At 49.4% G+C, this 23,335-nt stretch overlaps 2 protein-coding genes across 2 annotated transcripts; one reads left to right on the top strand and one right to left on the bottom strand.

Moving 5' to 3' along the window:
• Positions 1–2,794: 2,794 nt before the first annotated feature.
• C4H3orf84 (chromosome 4 C3orf84 homolog) lies at positions 2,795–15,458 on the top strand. The gene is made up of 4 exons (XM_004615132.2): positions 2,795–2,863; positions 4,041–4,154; positions 14,638–14,694; positions 15,057–15,458. The coding sequence occupies exons 1-4, from the start codon at positions 2,837–2,839 to the stop codon at positions 15,456–15,458; spliced, it is 600 nt and encodes a 199-aa protein (XP_004615189.1). The 5' UTR covers positions 2,795–2,836.
• Positions 15,459–16,236: 778 nt separating this feature from the next.
• On the bottom strand, positions 16,237–22,089 carry KLHDC8B (kelch domain containing 8B). Its single transcript, XM_012934224.2, has 6 exons — positions 21,089–22,089; positions 19,749–20,262; positions 18,358–18,522; positions 17,842–18,066; positions 17,647–17,748; positions 16,237–17,073 (listed from the first exon to the last, which is right to left on the bottom strand). The coding sequence occupies exons 2-6, from the start codon at positions 20,122–20,124 to the stop codon at positions 16,877–16,879; spliced, it is 1,065 nt and encodes a 354-aa protein (XP_012789678.2). The 5' UTR covers positions 20,125–20,262; positions 21,089–22,089; the 3' UTR covers positions 16,237–16,876.
• Positions 22,090–23,335: the final 1,246 nt, after the last annotated feature.

The raw sequence follows: 23,335 nt of genomic DNA, 5'->3' as shown, positions 1-23,335 counted from the left end.
TATGGAAAAGGATATTTGAGGCAAATTAAACAATTATATCTAGTGTTGTAATTCCATCTCACTGAACTTTTAACCTAAAGATGCCTGACTGGCAACCGGTTTCAATTACACCTGGTCTTCCTTTTGCAAAGATCTTTTTTTCCCCTTTTCTCTCCAGAACTCATAAGGAGTATAATGTATAGGCATTTCCTAAGTCTTTGTCAATCGTTTCTACATCATGTCCTCCCATTGTCCTTTCTAAACACTACAGTGACACATAATTTGGGTTAATACCTGAGTTTGTGCTCATTTTGTAAATCTGAACTTCCCAAATAAGTAATGTTATATTATTTGAGCATTGTTATGTTTTTCCCTAGACATTATTCAGTGCTAAAAAAATGAGCTATCAAAATATAAAAAGACACAAAGGAAACAAATACATTTTCCTAAGTGAAGTCAATCTGAAAAGGTTGAATACTGTTGGATGATTCTAACTATATAATGTGGTGGGAAAGGCCAAAGTTCTGACCACAAAAAAAATGTGGCTAGGACTGTAACTAGCCACTTTATAACTCAGTAATAAAAAGCACCTGCTGGGCCAGAGTGATAGCAGAGAAAATAGGGTGTTTTCCTTGCACGAGGCTGACCCGGGTTCGATTCCCAGCATCCCATATAGTCCCCCAAGCACTGACAGGAGTAACTCCTGAGTGCAGAGCCAGGAGGAACTCCTGAGCATCACCGGGTGTGACACAAAATATTAAAAAAATATATACCTGCCTTGCTAATACAAAGCCAAGTGTTTGATCCCCAGTGACACCTGCATATGCCACACACATTTCTGGTTACTCCACAGTGTATGGGATCTCTAGCACACTACTTCCAAGTGTGTGGGAACCCAAACCAACTTGTGAAAACTTTGCAAGGATCAAAACCAAAAGTTGTGTGAGGGGCAAAGATATAATATAGGGATTAAGGCACTTGTCTTGCATGTTGCCAGCCAGGTTTGATCCCCAATACCCCATATGTTCCCCTGAGTCCCACCAGGAATGAGACCTGAGCACAAAGCCAGGAGTAATCCCTAAGCACTGCTGGGTGTGCCCCCTTAAAAAAAACAGTACATTTAGGAATAAGGATCTGGAGAGATAATCCAGGAGGCAAGGTGCTTGCCTTACATATGATGGAAGAATGGAAGCCACAGCATGAGCCATAGTACAGCAGATAGGGTGCTTGCATCGTATGCAGCAGATACAGGTTCAAACTCTGGCATACCATATGGCCTCCTGAGCACCACCAGGAATAATTCCTGAGTACAGAGCCAGGAGTAACCCCTGAGCATCACCAAGTGTGGCCCCAAATCAAAAACAAAAAGGAATGAAAACCCTGATGAGCATATGTACAGGTACTACAACTGAAAAGGAGTGAAATCCCAGGTGAGAAACATAAATGAGTGTGTGAGCACCACAACTTTGTTGGTGTGTCGTGGTGTGTGATTTCCAGCGAGCACCTTAAAAACAAATGTGCAGGGGCCTGAGTGATAGTACACTGGGGAGGGCATTTGCCTTGCATGCGGTGGCCAACCCAGGTTTAATACCCAGCATCCCATATGGTCCCCTGAGCACCTCCAGGAATAATTCCTGAGTGTAGAGCCAGGAAAAACCCCTGAGCATTGCCAGGTGTGACCCAAAAAGCCAAAAAAAAATGTGCATGCAACGTGGCAAGACGAAATGAGCAACCCTTATTCTTCACAACTAAATGAAGAGAGGATTGAAAAACAATAATAAAGAGTGAAAGCTCCATATTGCCCTCCCAGGTACTACTGCCCTTACTTCACTTCTCAAATGACTTCTACCTGATTTTGAGACTTACCATTACAATGCATATCCATGTTTAGATCATATATTCATATCAATAAATAATATGTTGGTTTACATATTTGTATTTTATAAATTGTACACTTTGAATCTATTTCTCCAACTTGACTTTGTGTTTGTGTATGTGTGTATGTGTGTGTATGTGCACGCTACACCCAGCAGTGCACAGGGTTTACTTCCAATTCTACACTTAGGAATCACTTCTGGCAGGACTGAGGGATCATCTGGAGACGGAACCTGGGTCAGCCTTTTGCAAGGGAAGCAGCCTCCCAACTGTACAGTCCCACCAAAGTCTTATTTTTTTTTCCTTTTGTGTCTCACCCAGTGATACTTAGGGGTTACTTCTATCTCTATACTCAGGGATCATTCCTAGCAGTGCTCAGGGGATCATATGGGGGTTCCGGGGATTGAAATCAGGTTGGCTGCATGTAAGGCAAATGCCCTATCCACTGTACTATCACTCTGGCCCCATCTTTACATTATTATTATTATCATTATTATTTGCAATGTCATGAATGTTTTCCATTTAAAACCTGGCTTTGCATATGCAAGGCAAGTGCTCTACTGCTGAGTCATATTCCTATTCTAACATTTATTCTAATTCTATAAAATGCTTCCTAAATGGATATAACTGGCTATATGGTAGCACAATTTTAATAATGTGGGAGTCACCTATAAAATGTTTTTTAATAGTTCATTGACTACGAGTATATCAGACTCCACTGTAGAGCCTTATATGTTTATATAAGAACTCTCCCTGGCTATTAATGTTGAAGAGCAGGTTTCCCTCACGAAGAAGTGAAACAAAGCAAGAAGCACACAGAGGTAGCAGGCTGGGCCTGCCTCAGTGATCAGCAGCATTATGCAGTCATCATCCCTTTTGTCACTAAGCAACAAGCTGAACTCCTGAAATTCTCTTTCCTCACACAGATGTAACCTCAGAAGATAAAAGGAAAGTTTGCCTTTTCTTCTTCTTTCCTGGAAAGATGCAAAATGATATTATAGGCTCCTGGGTAAGAATGCATTAACTTGCTAATCCTGGCCCCTGGCCCTGGGATAGTGTCTGAAATTTGAATAAATCGTGAGACTAAAGCAATAAGGCTTCATCCAGCACTCAGGCTGCTTGGAGCTCCTGAACTGCCTGCTTCTCGCCCTGACATCCTGAGGTGACCCCTGGAGCCTTAACTACTCTTTCAAACACCTTATGCTCATCACCCTCCAAATCTACTATTACTCAAGATATTTGCTTGATTCCCCATCTCAAATTTCTGAAATTTGACTACTCTCTGGCCTGGGGACATCTTGAAGGGCAAAGACTGTTTGCTTCCATCTGTATATCATATGCCTCGCTCCTTGTCGGGCATGTAAAAATGACCCAGTAAATACTGTTAAACTAAACTGAAGAGAGAGCAAAGGCTGTTTGACAGAGAGAATGAACAGATAAGCTGGTGTCCCAAATCTTTGATGGGATGAGAGAACAAGGGGACTCCCACTCCTATTTAGGATCCCTTGTAAAGCCAGCTCTAGATAGGTTCTTTCTACATAGGACTATAACTGTGGTGACCAGACATGCCTGCAGTCTTTAGGAAGCTCTCAGGAAGAGTTTGGCCTCTGAATCTTTGCCTTTCCTGTTCTACCGTGTAGAATGCTCCTCAGTTGTGACTGAAGAAATAGTATAGGTGTTAAGGCACTCGCCTTGCATGTGGTCAGCCCTAGTTTGATCCCCAGCACCATACAGTTCCCCAAGCACCACTGGGAGAGATCCCTGAGCACAGGGCAGGAGTCCCCTCCTCTCCCAGCAAATAGCCCTGCCAGGTGGAGCCAGCAGAGTTGAGGATAGGAGAAACCCTTTCACTGGCTCCTCTGCATCTGCAGAGCTGTGCTGCTTTCTTGTTCTTTTTTTTTTTTTTTTTTTTTTTTTTTTTTGCTTTTTGAGTCACACCCGGCAATGCTCAGGGATTACTCCTCACTCTTTACTCAGTAATCTCAGTAATCACTCCTGGCAGTGCTCAGGGGACATATGGGATGCCGGGGATCGATCCTGGGTCAGCCACATACAAGGCAAATGCCCTCCCTGCTGTACTATCGCTTTTGCCCCTCTATGGTTCTTTCCTGGCCTCTGGCCCTAACTTTTGGGACTGATGGGTGGGCATTTGGATGGGATTCACCCTCCTGCCTGCCTTATTATAGTACAACAGTGGATTCTATGGGCACTACAGAGGTCAGTTCAGGAGTGATGGTGCTCGAGAATACCGCCATGCAGCCAAGCCGAAGCCTCCAGCAGTGTTTCTGCAACGATGTCAGGTACAAGACAGCCCTTGGGGGTGGGAAAGACAGGGGGATGCTGGGCATGTTTCTGCTTCTCTCAGATTTCAAAAGCATCATCCCAGCCTTACCACAACTGAAAAGACAAATGAGACTAGCCTTTCCCCAGGACATGCATGAGGTCTGGTTCTCTTCCTGAAATGACAGGTCTTCCCCCACAGACAGGCCGGCCAGGAGCCAGCACCGGACTGAACGCTCTTGCTCAATTCCTTCTAGAGGGAGGAAGAGTCAGATGAGAAGGTGACCCTGGAAAGAGATCTTCTCAAACCGTGGAAGGAAGCCTTGATTTTAGCCACAACTGCCCTCCAGATTAGATTTCTTGATGCCAAGAAAGCACATGGTCTAGTTGAACTTTACACAGTTCGGAGGCCCAGGAATGAGTAGGTGTCTTTGGTCAGGGAAGCAGTATTGAAAATGGCTGACTACCTCCCCGCATGGCTGGTCAAGAAGGACTGGACTGGGATGATGGCAGAAGTGGCTGAAAGAATGACTTCCAAAGAACGGGAGCGAGAGCTCAGGTCCTTCACTGTTTCCAGCCCGGAAACATGGAGGAGGCACCTGGATCTGTCTGTGTCCCAACAGTAAAAAGGTAAAAAGCCCTTGGGGCTGGAGTGATAGTACAGTGGGGCGGGGGGAAAGAGGGGTACTAGCATTACATGTGGACAACCCAGGTTGAATCCCCAACACCTATTGGCCCCACAAGCCCTACCAAGAGTGATCCCTGATGGGGCTGGAGTGATAGCACAGAGGGTAGGGCGTTTGCCTTGCATGCGGCCAACCCAGGTTTGATTGCCAGCATCCCACATGGTCCTCCGAGCACCGCCAGGAGTAATTCCTGAGTGCAGAGCCAGGAGTAACCCCCGAATATAACTGATGTGGCCCAAAAAATAAAAAGATAATAAGCCCACTCAAAATAGGAGAACTCAGGAAAATGAAATATGAAGGAGTATGTGAGGCAGCTTCAAGGAAAGATGGTCTTCACTACCCACCAAATGATTAGTACTTCTAGGTGAAGGGGCAAGGAGACAGTTTGACTCTGAGAGCCCTAAAGGAGAAAGTGATATAAACAGGACCAGCCTCAGAGCAGTGGTGACCTCAGGTGATAATCTCAGATAGAGAAACCCCCTCTCTCTTCTGCCTTCCAACCCCTTCCAGAACTTCACAGTGACCTTCGAAGTTAAGCCTGATAAGTAGCAAAATTCAAGAACCTCCTGAGCAAGCACAAGGTAGAGGAGGAGGAAAGAACCTAGAAAAGTATCTGGAACATACTCTGTCCACTGAAGTTTCTTTGTTTGTTTTGGGGGCTATCCCTGGCAGTGCTCATGAATTACTCCTGTCTCTGTGCTCAGGGGTCCCTCTTGGTGGTGCTCGAAACCAGATGGGGTGCCAGGGATCAAATCCAGTTTAGTATTATCTCTCTCGCCCTGGAACATTCCTTCTTAACCTCTCTCCAGGGACAGAGGAACAGAATAGAAAACATGTTTTGGGAAATGTTTTGATTGAAGTAAAGGCTAGAAAGCCTCATATTAGCATTATCAGCAACCCTAAAGAGCACTATCTGTTTGTCTTGTGTGAGAGGAGGCCTCCCCTGCAGTGCACTGGTTCTGGGGGCTGCTCCCAGCAATACTTGACCCAATGATTTGGTACTTCTCAGAGTCAGCAGTGCTGATGACTACTATGGTCATGCTCAGTGATATTTTGGTGCTGGGGATTGAACTCAAGGCCACAAGCATGTAAGACATGCACTCTAGCTCATTGAGCGAGTTTCCTGATCCATGATCTCTGTGTCTTGGACTCAGGTTGTATAAGTGCCAAGATGCCAAGTCTCATAGCTCCTTCCAGGTCTAAAACTGTTGTAATTACACTGCTCAGGGAACACATTATGTTTTCTTATTAGCTGAGAGATAACAGTTTTCAGCTGGCTGGCTATAGCTGTTGTGTTGAAAGGCTTCCAAGACGAGAAATCTACTTTCTTTACCTTGAGGCAGATAGAAATTTTGTTTTTGTCATTTCAGTGCAAGAAAATTTATTTATTTTCTCTCTAAACAAAATTAATTTATTTCTAGCCTTCACCTTCCCACCTCTTGGGAACTGTAATACTCCATTCTATTTTTTTTGGGGGGGGTGGGGGGCACACCTGGCAATGCTCAGGGGTTACTCCTGGTTCTGCACCTAGGAATTATTACTGGCAGTGTTCCGGGTACCATATAGGAACCCTTAGGTTGAACCCATTTGGTTCTGTGCAAGGCCAACACCCTATCCACTGTATTATCTCCTCAGCCCCTCTCTTTATTCTTGAAGTCAGCAAGAGGCCTGCGTGCCTGGCTGTCTTCCCTGGGGCCCCTCGGAAGGGATGGGCTCCAGCTTCCCTCCCCACCCTGAGCACAGCTCCCAGTGGCCGAAGACCTCCAGAACCTAGCTCAAGGCCCCTCTCCACATGTTTGGACGAGCCTCACGCATGAAGGTACCGGCAGAAGAACCCATGTGTGTGGGACCCAGGGCTGAGACCTCCAAGGCTGCTCGGATCAGGACTGGGCCTGCTCTGCCCAGATTTCCCATTTCCCAGTAGCTAGGCGGTCATACCCAGGGACTGCCCCCAGTGCCGTGTAATCCCATCCACGGCCAGCATCCAGAGACTTAAAAGCAAGCTCCCAGAAGAGAGCGACGCAGAGAGTCTCTTGCCTGCGCGCCTAGAAACAAAGATGGAGGTAAAATTCTCTCCAAGAATTCCCTGAACTGCCTGCATTGGGAGGGAACCATGAACTTCTCCCACAGCTGTGAGAACAGAACTCAAATCAGTGGGAGTAAATAGATTATTCTGCCACTGTGAAAATAGTGGGTTTCCAAAGTCAGAACTGCCTGACAACAGAAGCATCCACTTTTTAAGGCTATGTATGGCTTTATAGCTGAAGATAGAGGTGGGGGAGAAAATTGGAGGTCAATTAGAAATTATCCCAGGCCCCCACATTTTCTTAGAATTAAGATTTTTCTGGAGTTCATTGTAGATCATAGGAGTTATAAGAGAATACCTATCACTCCACATTTATATTTTGCCTAATTTCCCCATATTTCAAAACTAAAGTATAATGGGTCGGAGAGTACAGCAGATAGGGCTCTTGCCTTACCTGTGACCAAGCCAGGTTCGATCCCCCAGCATCCATGTGGTCCCCTGAGCAATTCCTGAGTGCAGAGCCAGGAGTAACCCCTGAGCACCACTGGGTATATGACACCCCTACTCAAAAAAAGCTACAGTATTACATCACTCCCAGGACTTACTCACTGATGCTATATACCTCTCTTATTAAGATTTCTCCTGTTTGGGGGCTGGAGTGATAGCACAGTGGGTAGGCCGTTTGCCTTGCACGTGGCCGACCCAGGTTCGATTCCCAGCATCCCATATGGTCCCCTGAGCACCGTCAGGAGTAATTCCTGAGTGCAGAGCCAGGAGTAATCCCTGTGCATCGCCTGGTGTGATTAAAAAAAAAAAAAGATTTCTCCTGTTTTCCTTCTGAGTATGTGTATTAGGATCTACAAAATATTACTGGGGCCAGGCACATGGCTCAAAGCACTGGAGTACATTCTTTTCATGTGGGAAGCCCTGGATTCCCATTACTGCATGGTCCCCTGGGTCTTCCCAGGAGTGATGCAGAAACTAAAATAAACTGTTATCACCATATAGTTGTGTCTTCCCCAATCCTGTCAACTTCCTGTGCCATAGCACAAGGGTCTCTGGAGTTGCTTTCATGATCACACTACCAGTCTCCCACTGCTTCACCCTTCTCACTCCTATCACCCCCACCCCCCATTTCTCCTCCATTTACATTCAAACTGCCACTTTAAAAAATGTTCTAACAGGGGTCCAAGAGATAGTAAATCAGGTTGGGTATTTGCCTCACACACCTCTGATCCTGGTTCAAACCTAGCACCCCATATGATCCCTAAGCTCTGCCAGGAGTGATTCCTAAGTGCAGAGCCAGGAGTAAGCCCTGAGCACTGCTGGGAGTGGTCCAAAAACAAAAACAAAAACCAAAAAATGTTCTAGCCAAGTATTACTAGAAATGGACCCTAGGTTCCCTGAGCCTCACTGGGTGTGGCCTCTATAAAAACAAAGAAATCAGGGTGGATAAATAGTTTAGATGTTAATACACTTGCTTAGTTTACAGCTGGGGCCACAACAATGTGTTAAAATTCTGCCACTACTTATATCCCTGTATACCACCAGGTATGGTTCCTGAACATGGAGCCACATGAGACCTCTGGGCACAAGAACCAGGTGTGGCACAAGAACCAGGTGTGGGGCCAGTATGTTCCCTGCCACCAAAAAAAATTAATGTTGGGAGGAAAAAAAAATAGTACAGGAATTAAGGTGCTTGCAGCAGACTTGGTCCCCAGAGTACCACCAGGAGTGATCCCTGAACACAGAGCCAGGAAGAAGCCCTAAATATTTTAGGGTATGTGTACCCCCTCCAAAAAAGAAAAAAAAGAAAAGAAAAGAAAAGAATAAAAAAGAAAAGAAATTAGTGATATATAAATGGGACAATCTTGTTCACAACCTTTGGAGACTGACTTTTTTGTTTGGTTGGCTTATGGTCACACCCAGCTGTTATCAGATACTCCTGACTCTGCTCAGTGATCACCCCTAGTAGGGCTAGGGGACCATATGGGTTGCTGGGAACAACATCAGGTCATCTGTGTTTAAGCCAAGTGTACTTCCTGTCCACACCCTGACTACTGACATATTGCTCAGCATTATTTCCTAGAGATTCTTTCAGGGGCTGGAGGGATAGTACAGTGGGTAAGGCATTTGTCTTGCATGCAGCTGACCCAGGCTTGATCTCAGCATCCCATATGGTCCCCGCAAGCACCATCAGAAGTAATTTCTGAGCTCAGAGCCAGGAGTAAGCCCTGACCATCGCCAGATATGGCCCCAAAACACAAACAAAAATAAGAGATTATTTAAAGTTGTGTGTATCTGTAGTTTATTCCTTTTTAAAACTGAGGACTGCTTTACTGTGAATGTAGCAGTTTGTTTAACCATTCACCAATTTTAAAAATATCTGGACTGATTGCAGCTTTTGACTTATAAATAAAGCTGCAATGAACATGTATGTTTTGGGGTAAATGAAGGTTCCCATTCCCCTGGAATAAATCCCCAGCAGGGTAGTTGCTCAATCATAGTAGTGGCATGTCTAGTTTTTTTTTTTTATTGTTTTCTTTTCTTCCTTTCCTTTTATTTTGCAGTTGTGGTGGTGGTGATGTTCACTGTGTGTTGGAGTAGGGGGGAAGGGGGCGGAGAATTATACACTTTTTTTGTTTGTTTTATTTTGTTTTTTGATCATATCTCGCAATGTTCAGGAGTTACTCCTGGCTCTACACTCAGGAATTACTCCTGGCAGTGTTCAGGGGACTATATGGGATGCTGAGGGTTGAACCCTGGTGGGCAGTGTGCAAGGAAAATGCCCTACCTGCAATACTCCAGCCCCGTTGTTTGTTTTGAAGTGACACCCAGTGATGCTTGGGGATTACTCTTGGCTCTGCATCCAGTAATTATTCCTGGTGGCCCTTGGGGACCACATGGGATGCCAAGGATCAAACCTGGGTCAGCCGTATGCAAGGCAAGTGCCCTATCCTCTGTACTATCACTCTGGCCCCTCATACACTTTTTCGGGGGAGGGATTTGGGCCATACACAGCAGCACTCATCCTAGCTTTATGCTCAGAAATCATTAATGGTCATACTTGGGAACCATATATAATGCTAGGGATTGAACTGAGATCAGCTGCATGCAAAGCAAATGCCTAACCCCCCCCCCCCCATTCTATTTGTCTGGCCCCACTTTTTTGTTGTTCTTTGCTTTTGAGCCATATCCAATGAAGCTCAGGGCTTACTTCCAGCAGGGATCAGGGGACCAATATGGTGCCAGATATTATGCCCTACCCACTCTACTATCACTCTGGCCCCACTTTTAAAATTTAGGGCCTTGGGTCTGGAGCAATAGTTCAGGGTAGGGTGTTTGCCTTGCACACGGCCGACCCGGGTTCGATTCCTGGCATCCCACATGGTCCCCTGAGCACTGCCAGGGGTGATTCCTGAGTTCAGAGCCAGGAGTAACCCCTGTGCATTGCCAGCTATAACCCCCCCAAAAAAAATTAGAGCCCTCTTTTCAGCAGTGCCAGTGAGAGGGCTGGGAGTCACTTCTGATAATACTCAGTCTTGATGGTTTGATGCTCAGGCCAAGGAGTGAAGTGCTCAGGCCTAGTGGTGCTTAGAGAAGCCACACACATTTTAGGTTATGGTGCTTACACATGTGCTAGCTGGGGGTCATGCCTGTCTATGTGAATGTATGCATACACATTCTGGTTGTAGAACTCAATGGAGGGTCATCATAGTACTCACATGCTTGTTCAACATGGATTACACCCATGTGTTTTACACTGCATGTCTTTTAGTTTCTGTGCTTTCTGGGGACTGCACACTTTAGCTGTGTGACAGATTGCATTCTCTATTGCAGCTCTGGAGAGGGGTCCCAGATAGCAGTGTCCCTGGGACATGTAAGCAGCGCTAGAGATTGAACTCTCAGCCTCATGCTTTCCAGACAGGGGCATTTTAAGACATTGGGCTGCCTTTTAGGCTAATTTTAAAACTAAACTGTTTTGCAGAGTGGTAGTACTACTTTATATTCTCACAGAGGCAGTTTCTCTGCGTATCACCAACATTTGTTCTTGTCTCTATTTTTTAACTGCTCTGATTGATGGTTTTGATTGACATTTTCCTTATGTTTAATGATGTTAGTTAACTTCTCATGGGTTGTCATCTGTATATGCTCTCTGATGAAATGTCTAGATCTTTAGACCATTTTTTAATTAGATTGGCATTTTAATTTTGAATTGTGAACATCCTTTTAACATTCTAGATACTAACCTCTTAATGGATATATAGTTTGCAAATATTCTTTTGCAATCTGTCACTCATTTTTCCTCTTTACATTTAAAGTTTTTGAGTAAGATTTATCAGGCAGGAGAGATAGTACAGTGAGTAGAGCATTTGTCTTGCATACATCAAACCCAAGTTCAATCCCCAGCACCTAATAAGTGTTCCTGAGCACTACCAGGAGCAATCATTGAGCACAGAGCCAGGAGCAAGCCCTGAGCATCACCGGATGTGGCCCAAAACAACAACAAAAAAAATTCAAGAAAATATTTGATTTATGTTTTCTTGCCTTTGGTGTCAAGACTACAACTCTCTGCCTAGCTCAAATGTGGATGTGCAGAGAAACTGGATCATTCATATATTCCTGGTGTATGCAAAATAGTACCAACACTCTGGAAAACAGTTTCACAGTTTCTTTTAAAAACTAGACATGTAACTACCAGCAATTGCACTGGCTGGCAATTGAAAATAAGATTTTTTCTTCTGGTTTTTTTTTTCCCTAAAAGGGCTCTAGGTTTTCAATCTGTCATTTCAGCTTGCTTTATGAGGAATGAAAGGTAAGGCCAGGTAGCTTCCCACCTCTGTGAAACTTTCATTCCATTGGAGATTACCTCATGCTGTCTTAGGCAAGACGAGCAAAAGGGATCATGTTTAAAAACATAGTATTAAGGATTCAACCCTGAAATTCTGTTTCAGAAGTCAGGAGTAGAGCTTAGCCCCTGGCTGTTATATGGGAATTTTCTATCAGTGACTACTTGTATCCCAATCTAACTAAGCCTGAACTCATCAGGCACTTTGTTTCAGTTTGCAGAAGTTGGAAAACTGAGTGGCTAGGGAAGAGGGAATCTGGGGTCAGACACCAAGCACAAAGGCTGGATAAGATGGTCTTGTGAGGGGCTGGAGCGACAGCACAGTGGGTAGGGCATTTGTCTTGCACACGGCCGACCCAGGTTTGATTTCCCAGCATCCCATATGGTCCCCTGAGTAGTGCCAGGAGTAATTCCTGAGTGCATGAGCCAGGAGTAATCCCTGAGCATTGCCAGGTGTGACCCAAAAAATAAAATAAAAGTTTTTTTAAAAAGATGGTCTTGTGAGAGATCTCTGCTGAGGTCTAGGGGTCTGAGAAAGGGTATCACTTTACTGGTTTTTTGTTTTGGTTTTTTGTTTTTGTTTTTTTGCTTTTGGACAACACACGGCAATGCTCAGGGGTTATTCCTGTCGCTGCACTCATGAATCAATCCTAGCAGTGGTCAGAGAACCATATGGGAAGCTGGGGACTGAACCCAGTTTGACCACATGCAAGGCAAATAACTTACCCACTGTACTATCATTCCAGCTGGTGTCTCTTTACTTGGGAGGAGGAAGTGGGTGTATGGCTCCTTGGCCCCAAATGGGCCAAAGAAAATGCCCTGAGGGCCTTCTGTTCCTTTTCACTGATTTTGCAGCAAACATGATAGAACGCAGAGGCACACTTCTCAGTGTTAAAGTTACAGATGTGGGCAAGACAATGATCTTTATTTATAACGAGCTTATGTTTTAGTCAGGGACATTTAATGAGCTGTAACAGTGATTAATCATGTATCAGATGATAGAAAATGAAGAGTTGGAGTCCTGGAATGACTAATGTAGTATTTAGGAAGTGAGGAGTCCTGGCCAGCTTGGAAAGGTCTCCCAAGCAAAAGAACAGGTGCAAAGCTCAAGGTGTGCCAGGTGTGCATATTTAAGGTGGAAAGGAGGCCAGTATGGCTGGAGGTAATAAATGTATTCAATGTCACTTGAGTGTCATGAACCATTACAAAGATCTTGACCTGTAGAGACTGGAATACAGCGGGTAGGGTATTTGCCTTGCACGCGGCCAACCCGGGTTCAATTCCCAGCATCCCATATGGTCCCTTGAGCACCGCCAGGAGTAACTCCTGAGTGCAAAGCCAGGAGTAACCTCTGTGCATTGCTAGGTGTGACCCCCAAAAAAATTAATCCTAAAGATTTTGACTTTTACAAATTTTTTCTTTACAAAAAAAAATTTTAAAAACCACAAAGGTGAGTCAGAAGGGCTGGAGCGATAGATAGTACAGCAGATAAGGCATTTGCCTTGCACATGACCAACCTGGGTTCCGATCCCCGGCATCTGATATGGTCCCCAGCACTGCCAGGAGTAATTCCTGAGTGCAGAGCCAGGAGTAACCCCTGAGCATTACCGGTGTGACCAAAAAAAAAAAAAGTGAGGCAGAGGAATGCTCCTATCTTGAGCACATATTAAAGGAGGTATGGTATCAGAGGGCTGGGGTGATCATAAAGTGGGTAGGGCACTAGCCTTGCACATGCCCAACCCAGGTGTGATTTCTGGTACCACATATGGGTTCCCTGAACCTGCCTGGAGTGATCTCTGATCCCTGAGCACAGAGCCAGGAATAAGCCCTGAACACTGCTGGATGAAGCCCCACAAAAAAGAAAGAAAGAAAGAAAGAAAGAAAGAAAGAAAGAAAGAAAGAAAGAAAGAAAGAAAGAAAGAAAGAAAGAAAGAAAGAAAGAAAGAAAGAAAGAAAGAAAGAAAGAAAGAAAGAAAGAAAGAAAGAAAGAAAGAAAGAAAGAGAGAGAGAGAGAGAGAAAGAAAGAAAGAAAGAAAGAAAGAAAGAAAGAAAGAAAGAAAGAAAGAAAGAAAGAAAGAAAGAAAGAAAGAAAGAAAGAAAGAAAGAAAGAAAGAAAGAAAGGGGGCTGGAGTGATAGCACAGCGGGTAGGGCGTTTGCCTTACCCAGGTTCAATTCCCGTATAGTCCCCTGAGCACCGCCAGGAGTAATTCCTGAGTGCAGAGCTAGGAGTAACCCCTGTGCATCTCCAGGTGTGACCCAAAATGAAAAAAAAAAAAAAAGAAAGAAAGAAAGGAGGTATCAACAGGATTTCCTGGCACGTTGGATATAGCATGAGAAAGAAAAGAACCAAGGGCATTTGGAGGTGTTTGGAGGCGCTAGCTGCCAAGACCTAAACTGGGAGAAGGCAGTATGTGGGTCGGGTCTGGGGTATGATCCAGAGTTCTGCCATGTGCTTAGAAATTCCCATTAAGCATTTACATGGAGATATAGAGCAGGCAGTAAAGACTTAGGAGAAAACTCAAAGCAGAGAGAAATTCTTGTTTCTAGGTGGTTTTGAGGGCCAGGAGCCTGGTGGGTTGTATCTGAGGAGGTAAGAGTAAACTGTAGAGGAGGAGGTAGCTAAAGCCTTGTCCTGAGTGATCGGGAGTTAAAAGACCCAGAGTGAAAGAGGAATCACTTCCCCTCTAGAAGATGCTTCAGCACCTTCCCCAATCTGTAGTTTATTGCTGCTTTTGCTTTGGAGTCAAATGCCAGAATGAGATGTCCTGGAAGTAAGGTATTGATTTCATTTGTGTCTATTTTTCAGGGTATTAGTAGTTTGGTAAGTTAGGGCTGGTGGTTTCTGGAAGCTCCCCTGTATCATGGACTCTAAGGTAATATCAAAGAAATATAGGAAAGCATTATTTCCACCCATTCACTGTCTTTCTCACTATCTTTCAAGGTGCCAGTAAAGCAACACTACTTCTCCAAGCATGACAACCGCACTTCCTATGACAAAGTGAGTGTTGCAGAGATGAAGACTCCCAGCCAGGGTAAAGTTGAAGTCGGGTGGAGGGGATGACATCCAAAAGAAGGAGATAGCCTGACACAGAGGACTGCCTACCTGTCTCCCAGTCTCTGACACCTGAGGCATAGCCCATCCCTGAACAGAGGGGGAACTCTGCTCTGGGTTCTACCTGACACCGGACAATGTGCATTCCCCTGGGGTCACTAGTTTTCTGGAGTCTTCATCCTGGAGTGGAAGGCATGGGGAGGGGGGCAGGCCAAGGAGGTTTAGGTCCAGGCCACGCTTAGGTTTGGGAGAGGCTCACAGAAGTACCTCGTGCCCAAACTGCTGCTGACTGTGAGCCCTTTGTGAAGGGGCCCTACTGGATGCTGCAGGGAATCGGGAGGCGGAAAAACCTACAGCACCTGTGGCAGCAGCACACCTTCCTGCGCTGGGCACCGTGTGAGCTGGAGTTGAGTCAACAGGGGCCCCCTATGTCCTCCTACCGGACCAGTTTCCAGAAAGAACCAGGATTCAGTGACCTCCCCCAGCGCCTTGTCCACTTTGTACAGCTCCAGCCTCCCACTGCCAACACCACATACCAGCAGAACTTCTGCCAACCCTTGCAAGACAGCCACTGTAGAATCGACACAGCACAGCCCAAGGCCCTAGTCTCCCCACTGCCTGACCTCCCGGAGCTCCCGAGGCCTAGGCCACTGCAGCACTATCTGCATAACGGGGTCTCAGAGTGCCTCAACTGGTCCATTAAAGAATGACTGGCATGGAGGTCCATCTGTGCTTTGCAGCCCAGGGGAGCCAAGAGACTAGAGAGCAGTGGGCACTGGCCTGTCCTATGCCTGGCTCTCAAGATGCTTGTTCCTCGGTGCTAGGTGCCTGGCAGCCTTGTCATTGAGAAGGGAGCAGGTGGGCAGGAAGCTAAATGTCCAGAAGTGTTACCAGGGCTTCAAAGAACCCCCTGCTCATTCCTGTAGCATGCCCAGTTGTGAGCCCCTGCACCAAGTGGCCAGACAGCCCTACCCAAGAGGTACCTTCCTGGGCCTGGAGCGATAGTACAGTGGAGAGGGCATTTGCCTTGCATGCGGCCGACCCGAGTTCAATCCCTGGCATTCCATATGGTTCCTCAAGCACTGTCAGGAGTAATTTCTCAGTGCAGAGCCAGGAGTTACCCCTGAACATCGCCAGGTGTGAACCCCCCCAAAAAAAAAAACAAACAAAAAAAGAGGTATATTCCCTACAACTGGGTCTGAGGGCACCCCCATGAAGGACTACTCTCTCTTTGACAAGCTGGAGGCTTCCTACCTATGACATTTGAGGTCACTTTCTGAGCATTTCTCTAGTCATCCCTGTGAGGTCTGTAACTCCAGGACAGTAGGGCAAAGTGGTCATCTGATAGCAGCACAGGGGCAGCTGTGGTTTCACAGGCTGCGATCCCTAGGGCAGGAGTCACAGGCAAGAGGCTTCTTGTGGATCCGCATCTCTGAGAGACTCAAGGGGCTGCAGGGGCAACACATTATCTACACCAGTGGCAACACAGCAGATATTAGCAGCACTTTACTTCCACATCTGAACTCCCTGGGTCCTCACAACAGCCCTGTGAGGTAGGTAGGGCCAGAAGGTTTCAGAGATCCCCATTTACAGATGAGGATGCTGAGGCACAGAGAGGTGAAATGACTTGCCCAAGGTCACAGCCAGAAGTACACATGGCCCAAAGCTAACATGGCCTTCTGGAAGTTCTCAAATCCACTTCTTTAGTCCCTTTGTGTCCTCCACTCTCTTTGAATGCTTCTGAGTCCCGAGGGGACTGTAGGTGCTCTAGGAATCCCCACAGGTGGGCCTTGTCCTGTTCAACTCCAGGTCGAACAAGAAACTACATGAGGCAGGAGGTCAGCTCTGCCCTCTGCCTACTTCTGAACTGGACAGAGGGCTCAGCAGGTTCCAGAGCAAGGGCGGAGCCAGGAATGGTCCATGAATGAATGGTGGTAAAGGTGGGTGTAAGCGTATGTGTGTCTTATGCTAAAGATGAAGGCCCCCCCAGGTCCCCGAGGTGGTATCTTCAGTGCCCCCCCTTGTGCCTCCCGCATCCCATCTCACAGAGCCACAGTGAGCTTCCTTAGCAGCAGAAGCAGCTACAGACATCTGTCCATGGTACCAAACTGCTCCAGTAGACAGGCATTCAGACCCCATCACGAAGACACAGTGCTTCCACGGCTTGGCTGGGACCCTGGGCCACACCCCCGATAACAAACAGCCGTGGCCCAGCTTGCAGACTTGAACAGGAGCAGCGCGCTGTGGGTATGGCAGGCAGTGCCTCCCAGCGCCGCCGAGCAAGACTGAAGCCCTCCACGGAGCCCAGAGGGCACGGTTGGTTTCCTGCAGGAAGGAGACAGAGGTTAGAGAAGACACCAGGGGCTCCAAGTCTTTTGCTCCCTGAGCCCAAAGCATGACCCAGGCATCACCCTAGGACGGGTTTGAAATCAGTGCCTTGTTTCTCTCTCTGTCCATTCACCAGTGGATTATTTGTCCACTGACAGCTATCATTCATTCAGCCATTATTTGCCCGGCTGCTTTGTGCTACACCTGTGCTGACAGTGACCTCAGTCAGGTGCTGAGAGGAACCCCTCCCCAAGAGTTGGCCCACACAACACAAACCACACCCTATCCATCCACACTGGGCAAGGGATGCTCACAAAGCCCTGCCTCCCATGGGCCAGAGCAACAGTATAGTGGGTAGGGTACTAGCCTTATACATGACTGACTGGGTTTGATCCCCCACATCCCATATGATCCCCTGGGGCCCTGCCAAGCATGATCCCTAAGCAGATCCCTGTTTAGATCCATGAACACCACTAGGTATAACCCAAACACCAAACAAAAACAAAACAAGTCCCTGCCCTTTGGGTGATGACAGAAGGATGACCCCCCACCCCTAGTCCCCAGACTCACCAAGGCCCCCAATGGCCACGATGTGGCCTCCAAGAGAACCAACCACAAAGTCGGCCCTCTTATCCTTCATACGCAGGCTGCGGGGCAGTCTGGTCCAGGACCCTGCAAGCAACTGGAGGTCAGACCCAGCCTCACTCATACTGCACCCCTCCATCCACTGAGCCAGAGAACAGCCCACAGACAGCCCCTGCTTACCGTGCTCCAGGTCGAACATCTCCACAGTGTTGACAAAGTGTGGGCGGGAGTAGAAATTGTGGGGCCCGGGCTGCTGCAGGCCGCCCAGGCTAAAGACGCTGCCTTCGGCCATGGCACAGCCAGCAAAGGCCCGGCGGCTGGGCAGGCTTGGGTGTCTGGTCCAGGTCCGGGTCTCCAGATCAAAGGCCTCAAAAGCAGTCACTGGGAGCTTGCCTTGGCGGCCCCCTGCCAATGGAATCAGGCACCTGGGGGGAGCCCAATAGCCTGGCAGGCTCCTCCTCCTCTTTCACCGGACCCAGCCCTCCCACCCCCTACACTAGACCCTCTGGCAGACTGTCTGCTCACAGACCCTGAGGTACAAGGGGGTGATCTCCCAGTCCCCGCAGGCCACTGGAGACCAGAGCCTTAGCAGGCCTGGCTCATAACTACTTTCATTCAAGACTACCGACTGATTCCAGTCAGCTATGTGGAAAGGAATAAGCGTGCTGTGCCCTTCCCCTCATCTCAGGCTCTTACCTAGGACATAGATCTTGTTCCCGTGCAGGAAGGTAGAGGCCCCATAGCAGGGTGTGGGCATGGAGGGTAGGGAGAGCCAGCAGTCCCGACGGGGCTCATAGACCCGGACCTGGGCCTGGGGGGCCGTGTCAGGACCCATTCCCCCCAGAGCATACACCATACCATCTGCAGAGAAAAGAGTGGTTCAGACTGGCCCCCAGCCTGGCCAGTGCACCCCACCCTGAGAGCCGCCTGGGAAGGTTGGAGTGTGCCGGGGTGCGGGGGAGGGGCATGTGTTTATGATGTGTCTCTCCAGCAGCAGAAACGCTGCTGCAAGCCTGGAGTGGGGGCTGGAAGCGTAGGGCTCCCACTCTGACCAAGACCCTCCAAGTGAAGAGCAGGAGGCAGCTGATCTAATTATAATCCATCTTGGTCTCCCTGGAGACGCTATGGCAACCAAGCCTGGCATCCAAGCAGGACTGGTGGTCAGACCTTGAGGCCATAAGGTGAGGAGGGGGGTCGCCTGAAGGAAGGGAGGGAAAGAGGGTTTAAACCAAGGTTGGGGGCATATAGGAATCTGCTGGGCTTGGGGTTCAGACAGGGGAAGGGCACTCTAGAAATAAGCGAGGGGCTGAAAGAGGGGTTTGGGCTTGCAGGATAGGGGCGTTAGCCACAAGGTTTCCATAAAGGAGCAAACCCACCCTTTCACAAGAGTTGGGTCTTGCCTTGTTACACCCTCAGGGTCAGCTGGGAGGTCAGTCAGTCTCATCTGGAGTCTGGAGGCTTCCATGGCAACTAACTGTCCCTGGGCCACCGTGGCCTTTGTCCACCTCAGGCTCCCTGGTGTGTGTGTGTGCTTGTGAGGAGGGGAGAATCTAAGCACTTGCTGGGCTCTGAGCCAAGCCTCTGCTCTACTCCCCCTCCCCCGGACTATTTATAACTGTGGGAGTCATTGGACACCCCTCCCTGTCTCAGAGAGGGGGACTGGGGCAAGGAGGTGCCAGCCTAGAGCCCCATCTAGGCTCTGCCTCCCACCTTTTGCCAGTTGGAAAAGGCAGTTAAGGCTGCTAAAAGCCCAGCTCGGGCCAGAGCCATAATGCAGCAGGAAGGCTTATACACGGTCACCCCAGGTTCAATCTCCAGCATCCCATATAGTCCCCCAAGCTCCATGCCAGGAATAATTCCTGTGAGCAGAGCCGTGAGTAAGCCCTGAGCACCACCGGATAGGGCCCAAAAAACAAAAACAAAAACAAAAAAATGAGAAAAACAGCCCAGTTCAGAGCTAGGCAGGGCAGGACACAGGAGAGAAAGTCAAGTGCAGGGAACCCAGGCACAAATTATAGCTCTGTCCAATCTCAAAGGGAACGTATCCCCTGGGGCACTGGAGGGTCCTTCCTTGCAAATCCACTCACCTCTCTCCACAGTCGCGACCCCCATGGCTGCCTGAGGGAGGGTGGCGCGGCGCTCCCAGCGGCCCTCGTCAGCCAGGAAGGCCTCCACAGCGGCTACGGGGCTCTGGCCCTCATCCACGCCGCCCACCACTAGCACCTGCTTGCCCAACACCACAGCAGCTGCACCAGCCCGAGCAGTGGGTAGAGGGGCCAGTGCCAGCCATGTATGGGAAGCCATGTCCAGTGTCTCAGCAGTGTCCAGTGGCAATCCAGCCCGGCCACAGCCCCCCAAGACGAGCAGGTGCCCATCCTGGTATGCCACGGTGCCATACACTCGGCAGGTGGGCATGGGTGGGAATACCTGCCAGGCAAAGGCCCGGCCACCTCCTGTGGCCATGGTGTTCACCTCCAGTGGCAGGCCATGCTATCTGGTCATGCCGCAGACCTGGTGAGGGCCATGCTGAGGCCTCACCTCAACTCTGCAAGGTGATAGGACTACAGGGGAGTCTGCCGGGTCCAGAGACCTTGCTTTCACCTGGAGGAAAAAAGGAATACAGGTCAGCGCTACCGCCCAGGCAGGAGGACCAACAGCCCTGCTGGCCAGAACACTGAACTCTAGACACCAGACAATTTCCTCACTTCCCAGGGAACAGTAGGGGCCCTCCCATCCCCCTGCCCTTACCTAGGGGCTACCCAGTAAGATCTAGTTCAAGGTGGGAGGTAAGAAGACGTGGGACGCCACACTGGCCCCTCTTTTTCCTCAACAGTCTCACCCTGGGGGTCTGCACCAGCACTGTCCCCTCCCCCTGGCTGGCTTTCAGCGAGCATGGGCAGCCATCAGGGTCTGGCACCTGCTGTCAGGAATCAAATTCCAGGGCATCCTCCCCATCCTCTGGGGCCCATTCCACAGTCTCTCCATCCCCACCAGCATGAGGCTGAAACCCGGGGAACGGAGGAACGTTTGGAACTGGAAGGGGAGCGGCAGACGTTGGGGGTCCCACATTTCCCCGTAAGGGCTATCCTCGATATTGCCCATGCTAGATCCCCGAGGCCAGCCTTTCTAGTGTCCAGAAGAGGGGAGAGGTGGATTTGGGCATCCATGCGCACTGGACTCTCGGGTCCCAGAACCCAGGGCGTTTCCAGCAGGAATGGGCAGCTGGACTCTGGGGTTCCTTCCCAGCAGATCCCTAAGTTACCCAGCCTCTGTTTTCCCTTAACCACACTCCGGTGACCCCCGGTGCCAGGGCCTCCCGGCCCCAAACTTCCAGCTCCGGGAGGGGGGGCGGGTCCGAGCGGTAGCACCTAGGATTCAACACCCCGCGCCCCCCACTTGCCCTGGGCGCGGCCCCCGCGGGACTCACCGGCCCGGGCTCGGGCGCAGCCGGGGCGTGGGGTCCGGCGTTCGGGCGCTGCGGGTGCGGGCTGTGGCTGGGGCTGCGGCCGGGCTCCGGCGGGGCTCCCGCTCGGCTCCGGCGCGGGGCGGGGCTGGACGGGGTCCGCCCCTCCTCCCCACCCCCCTCCCCGATTCGGGAAAACCTCTCCTGGCTTTAACCCTGCACCTGCCGTGACCGGAGCAGGGCGAGGAGACCCACCGTCACACGCAAGCCGGGGAGCCGGCCAGGCGGACTTGTGGACACTGGGCCTGCCCGGGACTGGGGGTTGGACCTCGGGCATGGGGAGACATGAGGCGGCGGTGAGCGGCACACATGTGATGAAGGGCTGCTCTGGGCAGAACCCAGCCGCGAGCACCGGGAAGTGGGGCGAACCCGCAGAACCAGGGGGCACAAAGGCGCTGGCGCCCGCCCGTCGCCAAGCCAGCTCCGGGGAGTCCGACCACGGGCTTCGCAGCGGCGCCCCCTGGAGGCCACTTGGGGCGTGGCTTGAGCCTCGGTTGGGGCCCGCGGGCTGAGTTGCGCTGCCCCAGACTCGCAGCAGAGCACAGAACAGGACCCACGGTGCACCCTGAGCCTAGGAAGGAGAGGAAGAGCAGGCAGGGGCAGCCTCAGCACACCGCAGGCCCTCCCACAGGGTGGGGAGTTTTATTTTTGTTTGTGGTTGGGTGGGGGTAGGAGGGTGCAGGGAGTGGGTTTTCTCTGAACAGGGGATGAGCGTAGAGAGCAAGAGACCCTAAGACCTCCAAGGCAGCTCACCAGGAGACAAAGAACCAAGTTGGAGAAGGGGCGGAGCACCAGTAAAGAAGTGGCCAGGAAACAGGGAAAGCAGCCAATCATGGGGCGTGTCATCAGGCGTTACCACTGAGGGCAACGGGGCTCCAATGCTGCTGGGAACTCTGCGGAGCCAGTGTAGGCCATGGGTCCCATAGCGTCCCCACCACAACCCAGCAAGGATTGTTGGGGTACTCAGTCTCAAATTTCCATCCGGCCTGGGCTGAGAGCTTCTTGGGGGCATTAATCCCCTAGCCTGATTTCTGGCATAATCAGAAAAACTCAGTCCCTTGCAGGGACTGGTGAGTTAATTGATCTGCATGGAAACATTGGTGTGAAGACCAGTTGCCGATACTGGCTAGAAGGCTTGCACCCTCTCATGCCACTCTGCCTCTGACTTGCTCCTTACTTTGGACACTGGTACCATCGCTTGTGGAGTGTTCACACATCTGCAGTACCCTATCCCTCACCTTCCTCAGTATTCCCCTTTCCAAGCTCCCTCCCCTCTCTTTTACCTTCAGTCTCCTCTCTCCTCTCTTGCCAAACTCCTGGCAAGGCATTGATCAAGGCTCAACTGCCTTGATCTCTGCAGTTTGGTCTACTGCCTCACTCCCCCAAGTCACCATGGAACACCATGAGCTAAGACTAGGAGATTCCTATGGGATCTTTGTCTAAACTGAAATCTTTTTTTGTTGTTATTTTGGGGGCATACCTGGAAATGCTCAGGTTTGCTCCTGCTCACTAGTGACCTCTAGTGATGCTCAGTGGACCATAGGTGATGGGAGGGATAGAACCCAGGGTCGGCTGCATGCAAGACAAGCACCTAAAACCCTGCACTTTATGCAGTTGTGATATAACTATAGTGAAACAGTTGGGAACTGGGGGCATTAAATGCCAAGGTGGTACTTCTGGAGTCCACTGCTGAGACCCTACCCTGGGAGCCCCACCTTCTTATCTCTATCTGGACAAGGGACTAGAAGCACTGTTCCCAGAAGAATAGGAGAATTGCTTTTTTTCCTGCTAGATAGGCTATGTTTGGGGGTTGAGGTCTTTTATGGCTTTCTGGGTCACACCCAGCAATGTTCAGAGCTTACTCCTAGCTCTGCACTCAGGAATTACTCTTGGAGTTGTTTGGGAGACCATATGAGATGCTGGGGATTAAACCCACGTTGGTCCCATGCAAGGCAAATAGTACTACCTGTTGTATTGCTCCAGTCCCCTAGATAGGTTATGTTTGAAGGCACTGAATACTCCATCAAGGCTCAATCCCTGGAAAGTTCAAAGAGTAGGTGAGACTGAGGCTAGGGTGGAGTGGATATTATTTTCCATGGGAGTCTCCAGACCCCACTTTTTAAACCCAGAAGAGTCAGAGAGTCCATGGGACAAATCACCTAACCACCCTCCTATGATTGGCTATGGACTCTCACCTGTCTCCAGCTACCA

Source organism: Sorex araneus, chromosome 4 (genome assembly GCF_027595985.1).
Source record: "Sorex araneus isolate mSorAra2 chromosome 4, mSorAra2.pri, whole genome shotgun sequence".
In the NCBI taxonomy this organism is placed as follows: domain Eukaryota; kingdom Metazoa; phylum Chordata; class Mammalia; order Eulipotyphla; family Soricidae; genus Sorex; species Sorex araneus.
The sequence above is the reverse complement of the archived record's forward strand: the minus strand, read 5'-3'. Positions and strand labels throughout refer to the sequence as shown.

Bases quoted from the DNA above. Each gene is read 5' to 3' on its own strand.
- C4H3orf84 (XM_004615132.2), top strand. From the start codon at position 2,837: ATGCAAAATGATATTATAGGCTCCTGG. The intron at 4,155-14,637 runs GTACAAGACAGC...CTATCTTTCAAG, and splicing joins TGTTTCTGCAACGATGTCAG to GTGCCAGTAAAGCAACACTA. The intron at 14,695-15,056 runs GTGAGTGTTGCA...CCCTTTGTGAAG, and splicing joins ACCGCACTTCCTATGACAAA to GGGCCCTACTGGATGCTGCA.
- KLHDC8B (XM_012934224.2), bottom strand. From the start codon at position 20,124: ATGGCCACAGGAGGTGGCCGGGCCTTTGCCTGGCAGGTATTCCCACCC. The intron at 18,523-19,748 runs GTGAGTGGATTT...TTTTCTCTGCAG, and splicing joins GGTCGCGACTGTGGAGAGAG to ATGGTATGGTGTATGCTCTG. The intron at 17,074-17,646 runs GTGAGTCTGGGG...TCCTTCCTGCAG, and splicing joins CGTGGCCATTGGGGGCCTTG to GAAACCAACCGTGCCCTCTG.